Source organism: Glandiceps talaboti, chromosome 20 (assembly GCF_964340395.1).
Source record: "Glandiceps talaboti chromosome 20, keGlaTala1.1, whole genome shotgun sequence".
Lineage (NCBI taxonomy): Eukaryota > Metazoa > Hemichordata > Enteropneusta > Spengelidae > Glandiceps > Glandiceps talaboti.
In genome coordinates this window covers 14,904,359-14,918,940 of record NC_135568.1, presented here as the reverse complement: position 1 = coordinate 14,918,940, position 14,582 = coordinate 14,904,359, and the positions used below count along the sequence as shown (strand labels likewise).

Sequence of the window (14,582 nt, the reverse complement as noted above, 5' to 3'; positions counted from 1 at the left end):
AATTGGACATGGATTGAAGATCGGCCTTCTCTGTCTTTACTTTCCAAAATACAAAAAAAAATAATATTGAAATTGTTTTTGGGAAATAGTGTAGACTTTTTACCTGTTTGTGTGCTCTCCAAGGAATGCAAGAAAGATGGAACATTGCTGGATTTGTCGTTGTCTTGTGTCAAGTTCTTTAACTAGAATGTGTTCAGTAAGTTTGGTGTGATCATCAAATGGTAAATGAATCATGATAAAAAATCTCCCTGCTAGTTCACATAACTGCTGAAGTTTGCACATGTATTCCTGTATAATATAATACAAAGGTAACACACATAGTTGGTTTACAAATTTCTGTAATTATACTCCAGTGGAAGTCGAGGTTTCAGTTTACTGACCTAGGTACAAACGAAAACTATCTTTGTAATAACATGTTGATAGAAGCTACCGAATGGACATTGACTTATTGTACTCCCAGTAGGGTGGTGTTTCTGATGATGGCTAATTTTCTCAAGTGTCTCACTGACCTTGACAATAGGGTTATTATATCCACACAACGGACACACTGATATCATCCACATTGAATATAAGTTTTAGTTTGTGTCGATCTTAGTAAAAGCCGAAGCCTTGGTTGCCACTGTAGTAAGATTTATATGTTTCTTCAAAATCAAAACACTGTATTTTGATTCAGATGACGTTTATGAGCTTATTAAAATCAAATATTACATTTCACGATCTCAAACTTACTACAATGATCACACAAAATGTGAAAATTTTAATATTTTATTATTCATGAACACAGAAGGACTCATTATCAGCATACAATGCCATAAAAACAGTTGTTTTCCAATACTACAATGTCAAACTTGTATATTTTTAAACACAAGTAGAACTGCATTATCATTAAATTGAGAGTAGTAAATATCGCTATAGTAATAGTACATGTAGTTCCATTTCAAAGAAACACAGCACACACGAAGACCTAGAGTTAGCGAGATCACTACACAGTCATGTACAAATGTAGGCGTTACCGGTTAGGCACTCTGCTGTGTTTGTGTTAGGTTAACTACAAATACCAAAGCCAGCATTTTTTTCATCTTAATTTTTTATAGTTTTTAGTTGTTTAAGATACCAAAGCTCACTGGCACTATTACACGTCCAGAGATAACATCCAGGGACATCCTGTAAGTACTATGCTGTACAAGGAAACTGAAAATAAAAATTGCGTTACCTTTTTAAATAAATCCACTTCAGTATGCATATCCCTGGGAGCTGATACATATAACCTGAGTGTAGTAGATTGCACTGTTTGTGGAAAACTTGTCATTGCTTGGGCCAATGTAGCAGCCACAGCATTCCAATCCTCTGAAATGAAAATCAAAGTATGTAGTGATCAGCAGATATAGTCACTTCAAAGGGGAATGCCACTATAGAAAATAAAGGCATTTTCATAAATTTGGGGTCCTGGAGAACCATTGACATTTCATGATTTTATATCACTAAATTTCATGCGGTTGCCAAGAAACATCAAATTGAAATTACATTCTACCTCTGTTGTTCAAATAGAGATCTACTCTTGCCTCATGGGACTTTACAGATATACATGTGTATAAGATGCACACTGAATATTAATGACTTTATCTGAAGGTAATAAGCAGTTATGAGCCATAAGTCCATTTTCACTGGTGAGACTCTCTAAAATGCCCCCCTCCCCCCCCCCCCCATTTTACTAGTGGTATGCATTAGCTTCCTGCAGTCAATTACATTCATGCTTGTACATGTAGTGTTAACTGTTGCACTTTTGAAAAATCCAGAGTACATCGCACTTGCACTTGACACACTTGCACTCTGTCACGTAAGTTCTAGAATTCAGTTTTTACCTTTATTCACTGTTGTAAATGGTCCCTCTATATCACCAAGACTATGTGCAAATTCTGGTCCCTTGAACATCGGCTGTAGTTGAGTTGTGCTGCCTATAGAGGGCTCACTTTCAAGAGCTGTCCACCAATCACCAGGATTAGCATTGCCTGTGAAATGAAAGTATGTTAGATTATACATGCAATTGAAATTCATACATTGCACCTGTACCTGTAATTTTTCCTGCAATTTGGATGGAATTCTCTCACTTTTGAAATATTTTTTACAGCACAACAATAAGACATACATAGATTGTACATCGTGACTCAAAATTGTTTTATAGGGAGCTCAGTGGTTGTATGGTTGATTCTATACCCTCTCAGATAAAAGTGAATAAGTTTATTAAGACATTTCCTGTTAAACCTGCTCACTGCCTTTCTATTTCAACCCTAGCAAGCATACACGATTTCTCTAGATGATCCAATTTCCTGCTAAGCTAATTTTTTGAACACCTTAAGAAATAGCATCAAATCTTACCAAATAAATCGCCACCCCTCGAATTAGTATCTGCGTTATCAGTAACCGTTCCATGCTGCCCGCCACCGTTCTTTTGGATTTTATTCTCCAATTCTCTTCTTGCTTTCAGTAAATTCTGTATCTCTCCTTCTTTCGTTTCTCGAAATATCTAGAAAGAAAAGTAAACACCATAATATGTCAGGGCTCGATATTAACTTTTTCCTTTGGTAGTCTTAGTGGGCTACCAATTTCAGAAACTGGTAGTCCAAGGATGTTGACCAATAGTCCTTTATTCCAGAACTGAAGAGTTCCTCTATTGGAAATATGTGTTATTAAAATATTTTCATGTCAGTAAATCTTCCATCCTTTAAATCATAGCATAATTAGTGGTAGCCTGTGCGGGCTACCAGCTGCAAATTATGGTAGTCCCATGACAAGAATTGGTAGTCTGTGGACATGGGACTACTGTTAATTTCAAGCCCTGTATGTAGATATGGTAATGTCAATATGTATCAATACAAATACATGTAGGTATGATGTCATATGATATTGCATACTTAATCAGCTTATTTGCATTTTGTGTTATACATAATATGGTAATGGTTAGATGTATTACATATAATCACCTTATTTTCTTAAACTTACATTGCACATGACATTGTAATGACTAGGGATGACATTGCATATTATTATTCAATCAGTTTATTTGCATAAGCATGTATTGCACATGACACTGTGACAATAATCAGATTAGATATGATATTACATATTTAATCAGTTTATTTGCATAAAAATGTTTCGCACATGACAGTGTACTGATATATCTTTATATATATACATTGTATACATATCTTTGATAAGTTTATGGGCTCATAACCTTTCACAATGTAGCTGTTTATATTATAGACTTTACCGTGAAGTTTACGTTACTATGGAAATGTTCACAATAACTTTTGCAGTCCTGACACTACAATACCATGTAGCTGCCAGATTTGTCTATTTTCAACTCTGTGCATACATTTTGTAGACACTCGAGTGACAACACACATTTCCAGGTTCACTCTGGCAACAAGCCCATGTTTTTAGCCCAACTATTAAAGTACAATAGACAAGATCTATTTGAATGTGTATGGTCTACATGTATGTTTGGAGCTGCACTAACTGCAACTGAAACATTTTTTGAAACTTTGGTAAATACTTAGAATCATAATATTGTACACCCTGAACAATATTGAATAACCTGTGAGTAAACATATATTGTGTACATCATGTACATGTAGCTGTACACACAATATGGTACAATGAATCAAATTGAATTGATTTTTCGATCCACACCCTAAAATCAGTGATCACAATTTTGATCTGTTACTGAATTATGAGAGAGTGTGATTCGTGTGTATATAAAGAACATTTTTTATGTATATATTTATTTTTATAACAGTGTAACCAGTAATACATTTTACTAAGCATGTCAGTCAGGGCCTTGGACCTCGATTAGTTCAGAAAGAACTACTGTCCTTGGTCCTCACCAGAATATTATTTTGTCCCTAGACATATTTTTTTCTCTCTTTCATTTCTATATATTTATTCAATATCTGTATAATTTCTGGTGAAATAAATTTCAATTCAATTCAATTCAATTCAATTCAATACTAATGAATAAAACTGGCTTCTAATTGACATCTACAAATTACAATGTCTAATTCTTGGCAGTTTTCAGTAAATATACTGTTGGCTGTCTGATTGAAAAAGAACATTCCAATTAAAGCTAGTGTAGTTTTAAGTTAAGAGAGTATAAAATAGACATATCTGGCACCTACATGTAGAAAGTATCGTGCTAATAAATGAGGACAGTAAAAGTCAACATGAACATTGCCATAGTAAAGTCTACAATGAATTATAACAATGGATGGCTATAAAGTTACGTGATCTGAATTAAATAAACACCTTCGTTAGTGAATATTTTTTGAAGTATTGCAATCACTTAGTAACAGGTGACTTAGCAACGTATTTAAATGGTGATAGAGGTCATGTGATGTCAAATTCAACGTATATATACCGTGGTAATATAATGATGTACTGTGACGTAAAATTCATGATAATGTTATGATACATGTACATGTATTAATATTTATACGATGTTAACGCACACCGTACTCTTGTCCAGATGTTTCCAGTCTACTAAAAAGTGACTCTTTATATTGAGCAGTTTTACAGTTGTCAATTTCGAAGCACTTTGACTTGTTAGCAACTCTTTTTTGAAGAGTTGAACCGTTAGTGTTATGCAGGATGTTGTGATGGTTCTGACACTAAGACTTTGAAATAAGATTAAAATTTTGAAAGAAAGACTATAATCCTTTGGAGAAATAAATAAACTAAACTACTAGTACAATACCAGACTACAAATAAGGGATTAATTATGATAAACCCATCACACAAATTGTTATTCTACCTCAACCACATGGGGGGGGGGGGGGGGGGGGGGGGGGAATGGAGTGAAAACCACTGACAGTATATTGCCTACAATGCATTTATACCTCAAAATTGTTTGTTATCCCACCCCAACCATGTCTTTTGGGGAGGGGTGTAAGACAGATTGAAAACCATCACCGTCTATACTGCCCTTATCTATACATGTATGTACCAGTACATGTATACATGTATGCACATGATGTGATCTACACGTACACCTCATAATGGTTATTCCACTTCGACCATGTCAGGGTGGGGTGGGGGGGGGGGGAGGGGGGTAATGGATTGAAAACCACAGTAGCTACTAGCCTATAATACATTTTGTACTGCCATTTCCTATATACACAATAATGTACACAATGTACATACATGTACATGATAGCATACATGTTATCCCACCTCATTCACGTTTTTTGGGGGACGGTTTGAAAACCATGGTTGATTATAATATTCTTATTTCCTATACACATCACATACATGTGTATTTCATCGTAGGATTATGCATGGAAAGATGCTGACAGACAGGTTAGTTGTCAATACTCTTTCAGAACCTGTGTATTTGTCAACTGGAATGGCAGCAGATATGTGTACATGGTGTATGGTGTAGTTTCAAGCCATGGTATGACCTTGAAGTAACTTTGTTACATATTCTCCTATTTTCCACACATTTTCAACAACAACAACAACAACAACAACAACAACCACCACCATAATATGAAACAGAATTACAAGGTCAATATTTGGAGACTTTTTTCATTACTTTAAAAAGTATTTGTACATACAACGTTGTCGTACTCCTAAACCGAGATGTGAACAACGTCCACACTGTGCGTACACCTCAAAAAGAGTCATTAAGCCAAGTAAATCCACCTAGTGTTGCACCAGTCAACTCCAGGGACCCTGCTCAACCACAGTAGATAAATCAGGTCATTCTTCTCAACACAATACAACCCATCCCCTTATTGTTCCACATTGAAGAAAACAAAATACTTAAAATCTCAAGCAGAAAGAAGAGCCAACGCTTCATTTCCCCTTTTTGAACCTTTTCAATTCAGAGGCTAATTCTACCTAATTCCACCGCAAAAGAACTTTTGAAATTGGAAAGTGTAGTTACACTGTAGGATTAAGAGAGTGTGTGAATAAGTGTATTGTTACTGCTAAAACCTGTATTGTGTTCCCCACTTATTTATTGCCATCTTTAACAATTGACATAATCCATGAATGAATACATCCAATGAATTCATATAATCCATTATTTACTTATATCAGCTAATATTCCAAGAAAGATATTTCATATCATTATCTCAAATTTCTGATCCTTCGTGAGATCCAAGTGAAGTCGCCATTCAAGGTTTTTCGTTTCGTCGATGCCTCAAAAATAACCATTACAAATAGAATAGAATTGTCAATGGACTGAAACCAAGCATGTCAACTTTATATTTATTATTATAAATTGGATATTGTTCAACTAAAAGTGGTGTACGGGTAACTGCAGGTCAGCTGACTCTTCATTTTAATGTGTGATGCTCTTTAATTTGTTTTAACATTCTAGCTGTATTCTGAAATGTTATCCTTTGTACTTGAAAGAACTTTTGACTAGTAATTTTATGTCATTTGTGTTTTTTCTTCTGAGACATTTTACTGGTGGTTGTTTATCTGTGTTTTTGTAACTGTATTTTGTATATCTATATTTGTATGTACATTGTATGTATGTATGTATGTATGTATGTATGTTGTGTGACTGTACGTGTGTCTGTCTGTATGTATGGATGGATGTATGTACATGTATGTATGTACATGTATGTATGTATATATATATATATATATATATATATATATATTATATATATATATATATATATATATATATATATATATATATATATATATATATATATATATATATATATATATATAAATAAAGAAATGCATATGGAACTTATAAATCAGTCTGTATAAATAGATGAAAAATCCGACGTTTCGAATAAATATTCTTTTTCAAAGGAAAAATCAGCGAGATACAGAAATGTTAGGTTAAAACCTGAACATATCTGAATATATATATATATATATTCCTTTTTAGTTATTAGTTTGTTATACAATGCGCTGAGACATAGTTTAGTGCTTTGTTTCAAAATCTAGAAAATACTAATTATAATGTCAGCGGTGTTTACAATTTTCCAATTACTTGATTTCTGTAATGCTATTACATCCTATAATACATATTGTGCTTTTGTGTATGATAGACAGTGGGGGATCAATGACAGTAGAAGTTCCTTATGGTGAACACAGTCAGATAAATTATGGTATCTAACCTACCTTGAACTGTCTCTGTACTTTATCTCTCTCGGTTTCAAAAGTCATGGCTCTCTCTAATGCCTGGTGCTCGGCATCCAGTGCTATGTCTCTCTCATGACGTAACTTACTACAAGTCTTCTGTAGCGCCTGGAAAATGAAGTTGAACAAAACAATATTTTTTTGTGTTGTTTTTATAAATGTTATTATCAAACTAGAGTGACTATAGAGTTTCAAGTAGGCAGCATATTATTTTTACATCTCGGAGATTCTACCACATCGTTTTTTGGGGGTTTTTTTTGGTGTTGTTCAAAGTTACATAGAACAAAGTAGAGACACTGATAACCATTATAGCACGCACGCATCTTTTATGGTGAACACATATGATTAACCACTACCACTGTCGGATGAAATAAGGAAGATTCAAACAACAACAACTGTCTATTTGTGTTCACAGTGAGATAAAATTCATGTGCGTATGCTGTATCAGTGTCTGTATTTTGTTTGTGCAATCCGTAACAAAAAACATTGTGTAAAATGTGAAAAAAACATAACGCCATGGCACCTAATTAAAACTCTACATGTATAGTCTTTCTCATTTGATAGTAACTGTATTTTCTGACTTTAGAGTGAAAATAGTGACTTTATGCGATTTTGAGTTTCTTTGATATGATCTATGATCAGTGTGTCCTCTACTTAAATACCTCTGAATTTGATGCACACAATTTCCTGTGACGCACCAAGATTTGGCATTCTCCTACATGTATCTCTTACTGTGAGGTGACTCACAACTGACCCTAGAAATGCCAGTGTTTATCATTTTGAATCACAACAACAAAACTTGGCTATCATTACACGACAAATGCTATGATACCATGCATTATCAGTATCACTGAAATATGATATTTCTGAATGCTCAATATTTCATATTTGGATAACATGTGAAACAGGAACCTGAATTCTTATAGAAACTAATTATATTTAGATGATGCCACATTAGTTATGACGTCATCCTGTTGTCTTTGTTCAGTGCAGTGTTGGTATTTTATGTCACGTGTTTATTTTGTTATATATTCTTTGGTATATTCTTTGTGTTGTTAGTGAATGTGTTCTGTACAGAGTAAGGTGATGACATTGTAATAAAACTAACTTGAATTGGAATACGTAATGACATAAGTTAATTTCAAGAAAGTTATGTTGTGTAAAATGATAGGAATAAAGTCATTTTAGAGAGGGAGAAATTTGTATAATCTGGTAGTATGGTTTATAATACAAAATGTATTCTACCCAAGAACATTAGGGGTCGTTTTGCCACTAGAGGCCCATATCAGCTTGTTTTGAACAGTGTTGGAAAGCACTACGCAAAAACTAATATTTGTGATATTGTTAGCTTGATCCTTAAATCTGAAGTCAATTTTTCCACATATATTGTACATATACACTATGAGTCACTATACTGTACCTGTAATTCTGCCCGAACTCTTCGATTTTCACTTTCCAATTTCTGCTGTTTCTTCAATAGATCGCCCATTTCATTCTGTTTACCGATTTTGTACATTTCATATTCTTTCCGTATTTTCTCGACTTCTGTATTTTCAAGATCCACAGACAGCGCCGACCGAAGACTCGCACCTTTGTTCCTTCTGCCGATAAACGATCGGCCTCCTTGTCGAAATGATCCTCCAAGCGTCCTGCGAGGTTTAACCTCGATTGGAATGCGTTTGATAACACCATTATCACTTATAATATCACAGTCCTCCTCCTGTTCAAAAGAGCTTCCTGTTCCCATGGTAACTAACCACAATAAAATTGACCTCTCCAAATTCTTTATTTCACAAATATGGTGACATAGTCATATCTGTCACAGGATAATTTTATCTATACATGTACATGTACAAATGTATATACATTTTTATTGCCAAGAACAATAGTTGTCAGTCCATTCCAGCTTTACAAATTACACCTAACGTACCAGCAGTAGTAATACATGTACTTCAATATTTATAACTGGTTATTTTTGTATTTCCGGACAGAACCTGGAAGTAAAAATAAAGACAAAATATGAATTTCATTATTTCACAAATATGGTGACATAGTCATATCTGTCACAGGATAATTTTATCTATACATGTACATGTACAAATGTATATACATTTTTATTGCCAAGAACAATAGTTGTCAGTCCATTCCAGCTTTACAAATTACACCTAACGTACCAGCAGTAGTAATACATGTACTTCAATATTTATAACTGGTTATTTTTGTATTTCCGGACAGAACCTGGAAGTAAAAATAAAGACAAAATATGGATTTCATTATTTGTAATCAATATTCAGAAAGAAACACACACAATAATACACATGTACATGTGATGATGTATACCCATATACACACACAGACACAAACACATACACGTACATTGTACACACAGATGAAGACTGACAGACACACATGCACACACACACACACACACACACACACACACACACACACACACACACACACACACACACACACATGGCAGACACACACACACATGTACCCTTAGCCAATTTGATGCACTTCTGATTCATAGTAATGTCATGTGACCCTCCAAAGTTCAGTGTTGCCTATTTCTTACTATGCGGTGACTCGGGAGAAAACCTAATTTTCATTATTTTCTGTAGTAATTCAGTACAAAAAACAAATCTTTGACTAGTTGTAACTGGGGTATTATTTTTTATCAGACAGCCAACAACATACATGTACAATATCCATTAAAACATTTTAAATGAAAATGTCAATTATGAGACTGCATGTTACATGTACATGTACTTAGAAGTTAGAGGTCTATGCAGTACAGTAACAAGCTGAAATTGTGACCTAAAAAATATCAATTAGATTCGATTTATTGCACCCACATGTTTGTTACATGTTTAGTTATCCTTTTCATGGTGTATATTATACACAGACAAATATTTATATCCATCAAAACAATTTTTAAAAAATGTTCAAGTTGTTGCAGTTTTGATATTTGAATGACTAGATAAATAATTTGAAAAAAGGACATTAAAAAAAGTTACAGCCTACAAAAAAAACATCAAAATGATAACAGGTACTGTAACATTGTGTAAGGGCCTCAGATCTGATCATTATTTCAATGTAGGATAAAAAACTAATTTCTTTTACTTTCGGGGTGGGGGTTTTTGAGCCATTTTAGTTCTCATCCTACAAAATCGATTTTACTTTTAATGTATGTTTTGTACCTTTAAATACAAATTTCTAAAATTTCAAATTCAGAAATGGAAGAATGTTTGCTAAATGCATGGCACTAAAATAAAAGTAAAGTGTCAACAAAGGTATTATTTTGTCCTCACTACATACTGCCTTTGTATTCATAGCACAATATACTACTTCATACTGGTTTGAAATAGATTGTGCTGTCCGGAACATTTCTCAGTTTTGGCCAGTTTAGTTAGATGGTGGTGGGGGTCTGAGGCCTATAAGTATAAGAATTTAGTTTTTTATCCTACTATAGATCTCACCCCTACATCTAAGTCACTGTCATTTGCATACGTTGTTACTCCTATCTCCAGGCTCTGATTTTGTTTTCTCTGTAGCTTAGACCATCAAGGACAGAGTACATTTCTAGATACATGTACATGTATGTGAGATGTTTGCAGCTGGTTAGAGAAATTCATTAATGTGGCACATTAGTGGAACCCCATTTTTAACTGAATTGGTGTACACAAAACAAATACACAATATGCACTTATCCTTATCTAAAACCAAATCTGAGTCCATTCATATACATGTATATATGTATAGAGAGAGATATTGTTAAAAGGAAAACGAAGGCAGGGGGGGGGGGGGGGGAATTTATTGTTAATTGGTATAAATCCAAAAATTATGTCATTAGGTAATTTACATAAATTATTCTGGAATGACATTGTATATAGTCTGTAGTGTACGCCATGATTTACAAATAAAGCTTGGCCTGTTCAAGTTGACGATAAATGAAATCAAATTGATTATTGGGTATTCACCCAAAAATCAGTGCCCTGAACTGCAATCACAAGTTTCAACTTGTGTCTGTGCTGCTTGTTTATAGACAATATTGACCACTGATTAACATTTGCAATGTAGTTTACCAATTATCAGTCAATATATTGTGTTTGTATGATCGAAAAAATGATTTAGTTACAACTACAAATGTACATGTAGTATTAAAATACATATAGTTTTAACATGGCGATAGATTCAAGACCTAGCTTTCACTCAAGAAAGTTTGTTGCGTCCCATTATCAATTTGAAATGTAGAAATATATACGGGCCATGGACAAGACTAGTTTCGCTGAACTATTTCCATGGTCCACATCAGATACATGAAACAACTGTGTATTTTTTGTGTATTCATTTAGTACATGTATATTTGTATCATATGTTTCTTTGGAAGTACAATGTACATGTATAGCTTAGTTTTGTTATCTGGTGAAATACATTTCATTCATTCATTTAAACTTGTTACTACACTACCTACAGATGATACTGATCACTAATTAACAGATACAATGTCATTTTTCAATATAATTGACAATTTTAGTTAATATATCTTTGGCTATTTGATTAAAAAAAATGTCTTGAGTTGCAGCTATAGCAGGGCATACATGTACACAGCATTGGCCTTTTAATTTTCTGTGTCAGTACTTATATAAAATTGATCATACATTTATATTAGATGCAGTACTGTAGCAGTTTCACTACATCGCTCTCTGTTCTCTGCTAGAACTGCTACAGATCTACATGTATTGTGTATAAAGCTCCTATCAAAAATGTGTTCAGGATCTTGAACATGTATTCAAAATGTTTTGTTTTTTTATAGACAATATCCTTCACTTCTTTGAAAGTCAAGCATATTCTATCTCATGGTCTATAAATGTGTCATTCTCAATCGAATTAATGCTTCAGGACCTCGATGTTATTTGTAAGTGGAAATTCGCACTCCTCTTCTAAATTTAGCTTGCCCATGTATTTTGACCTACTTTTGGGACACATTAGCATAGTGACAGTGTACAGTGCATTGGATGTTCTGATGTTTACAATACAAAACAGTTAAACACATAACTAACATGAACAGTGGGAATGCAAGTCATTGAATCTGAAGTAACACAATTTATAAAACGTAATAACAAACAGACAAAACATTACTTTTGTAACAACTGCTTACAGAAAAAAATATGTATATGAACATATACGAGATACAAAGCACGACGTAAACACAGTAGCCAATGCTACACTACAGTCCCTCGCCCGGTGTTGACATCTTGAGATTTTGCCAAGAGGGGCATATTTTTGAGGTTAAATAAATCAGAATTGTCTGTTTTAAACGATATAACAGACCTACCAAATATTCCCTGGTTGTACTCGGGTGTCTTGTGACGACTTCATGGTGGATTTGACGGTAACTTCTTTACCCGACTGACGAAAGAGGAATTTCCTGTCGCGATTTAGCCGCCATGTTTATCTCATCCTCGTTCCACATAAATATATTAGCTCCTAACGAATAACAAAACTAAGTCCTTCTATGCATTTTTCACAATAGCACCCTTTTTAATTATGCGCTTAAAGTAAAGTATTTAGAATAATTAAGTAATAAATGTAAAATAGTTGTATTAGAAAGGAATGAATGTGCGGTTAATAACCACACACATACGAGGATCAATGACCTTTCACCTCTTGTTAGACTTGGAATAAATATCGGTTTTGTTAGACTAGCTATAGAACAATTAAGTTCTTTTATAAGCTATCAAGATAAGTGAAGCACTGATTGTGAAACAGCCAAACATTTACATGGCATGTACAAGTGTAATTTTACCCCTTTCATATATAGTTGAATAGGCTAAATACGTAAATATTAATATTTCACAATCAGTGCTTCACTTATCTTGCACTTTGGGGCAAAAGTGAACTTGAAGGTTTTGTAATGGTAATCTTCATACTATTAGATAGCTTATAAAAGAACTTAATTGTTCTATATCTAGTCTCTTCAGTATGAATTTTTCAGAAGGGATGAATATTCTTCCTATTTCGGACACTACATGTATCGACACCACAAATCAAATTCAAGTTTCTATTGTACACTAGTAACGTATGACCACATGGTGCTCAGGCTCATTTAGTTCCGTTTACAAATATAAACAAAACAAAATAAACATACAAGTAAACAAACAAACAAAAACAAACAAACTAATAAACAAGTAAACAAACAAAATAAACTGTGGGTTATTTCCATATGTGACCATTTGGGGGGGGGGGGGGTGGCAGTGTTTGGTTGTTCGTTGGTTTGTTGCCGTTTACTCATGTATGTATCTACTCATTTGTCAGGTTATTTTGTTTGTTTGTTTGTTTGTTTGTTTGTTTGTTTGTTTGTTTGTTTGTTTGTTTACTTGTTTATTTATTTGTTTGTTTGTTTGTTTGTTTTTGTCTGTCTGTCTGTTTGTTTGTTTGTTTACTTGTATGTTTACTTTGTTTTGTTTATATTTATAAACAGAACTAAATGAGTCTGAGCACCCTGAGGTATGACCTCCTAAAGTGCTCTAACATACCAGTGACTTTACTATACATGCAATATCAATGCCCCTATACCAATGTTACAGGCCCACTTTTATAACATGGAAAACTTATTTAAAAAGTTATATATTACTTTAGCTTTTTGAAGCTTGGCAATATTACCTCAGAGGCTATGAATAACCTAAAAATTGCCTAAATAGAAACAAAAAACTCCAGATCTGCCAGGGGGAACCCCTTGGACTCCATCACCCCAGGGGCCACTCATTTGTTAAACCAACAATAAGATTCACCAAAATTGGTAAAAAAAACTTCAAAAGCTTCTAAGCTTGCAAATTATTGTCTGAAAGTGTCTGTGAATAGCCTGAAAATTGCAAGATGCTATGGAACTTTATTTCAAAAAGGTTTCAACCTTATTATGTAGTTGCTTTTTTACAAGTTAGAGCTGTCTTGTAAAGTTTGCACATTATTGTCTGAAAGTGTCTGTTAATAGCCTAAAAATTGCCTTGAGGAGTAAAAATCCTCCAGGGCTTCTAGAACCCCCCCCCCACACACACACACACATGTCCACACACACACTCATTCCGTGACACAAGAGGTGGCATATCTCAGTCTCAAAGCTCTTCCCTCTACAGCTTACTGTCAGATGCTATGAAACTTTTTTTCTTTTTCTTTTTTTAATTTTTTTTTTAAATTTTTTGTGCTGGGAATTCCTCCAAGCGATTTTCTGTTATGCAGACAAATACACACAAACAAACAAACACAAATGCTACAGAGAATCCTGTGCGAAAACCAAACAGAAAATTGTGGCAACAAAAGTAGGTGTTCAACATTGACGAAAAAAATCCGGATATCTCAAAGAAGGGTAGAAAAAAAAGTTGCCAGCATAGGCGAAGGAGAAAAAAATAATGACT

At 33.9% G+C, this 14,582-nt stretch overlaps 1 protein-coding gene across 1 annotated transcript in view; it reads right to left on the bottom strand.

Annotated features, from left to right (window-relative positions):
• Positions 1 to 8,993, bottom strand: part of LOC144450447 (nephrocystin-3-like) — a 30,578-nt gene extending 21,585 nt beyond the window's left edge. Inside the window, exons 1-6 of the mRNA XM_078141048.1 lie at positions 8,585 to 8,993; positions 7,147 to 7,272; positions 2,377 to 2,524; positions 1,863 to 2,009; positions 1,214 to 1,347; positions 104 to 288 (exon numbers count right to left, since the gene is read on the bottom strand). Of these exons, the coding sequence (XP_077997174.1) occupies positions 104 to 288; positions 1,214 to 1,347; positions 1,863 to 2,009; positions 2,377 to 2,524; positions 7,147 to 7,272; positions 8,585 to 8,911 (1,067 nt within the window). The 5' untranslated portion in view covers positions 8,912 to 8,993. The remainder of the gene's footprint in view (positions 1 to 103; positions 289 to 1,213; positions 1,348 to 1,862; positions 2,010 to 2,376; positions 2,525 to 7,146; positions 7,273 to 8,584) is intronic.
• Between the last annotated feature and the right edge of the window lie 5,589 nt (positions 8,994 to 14,582).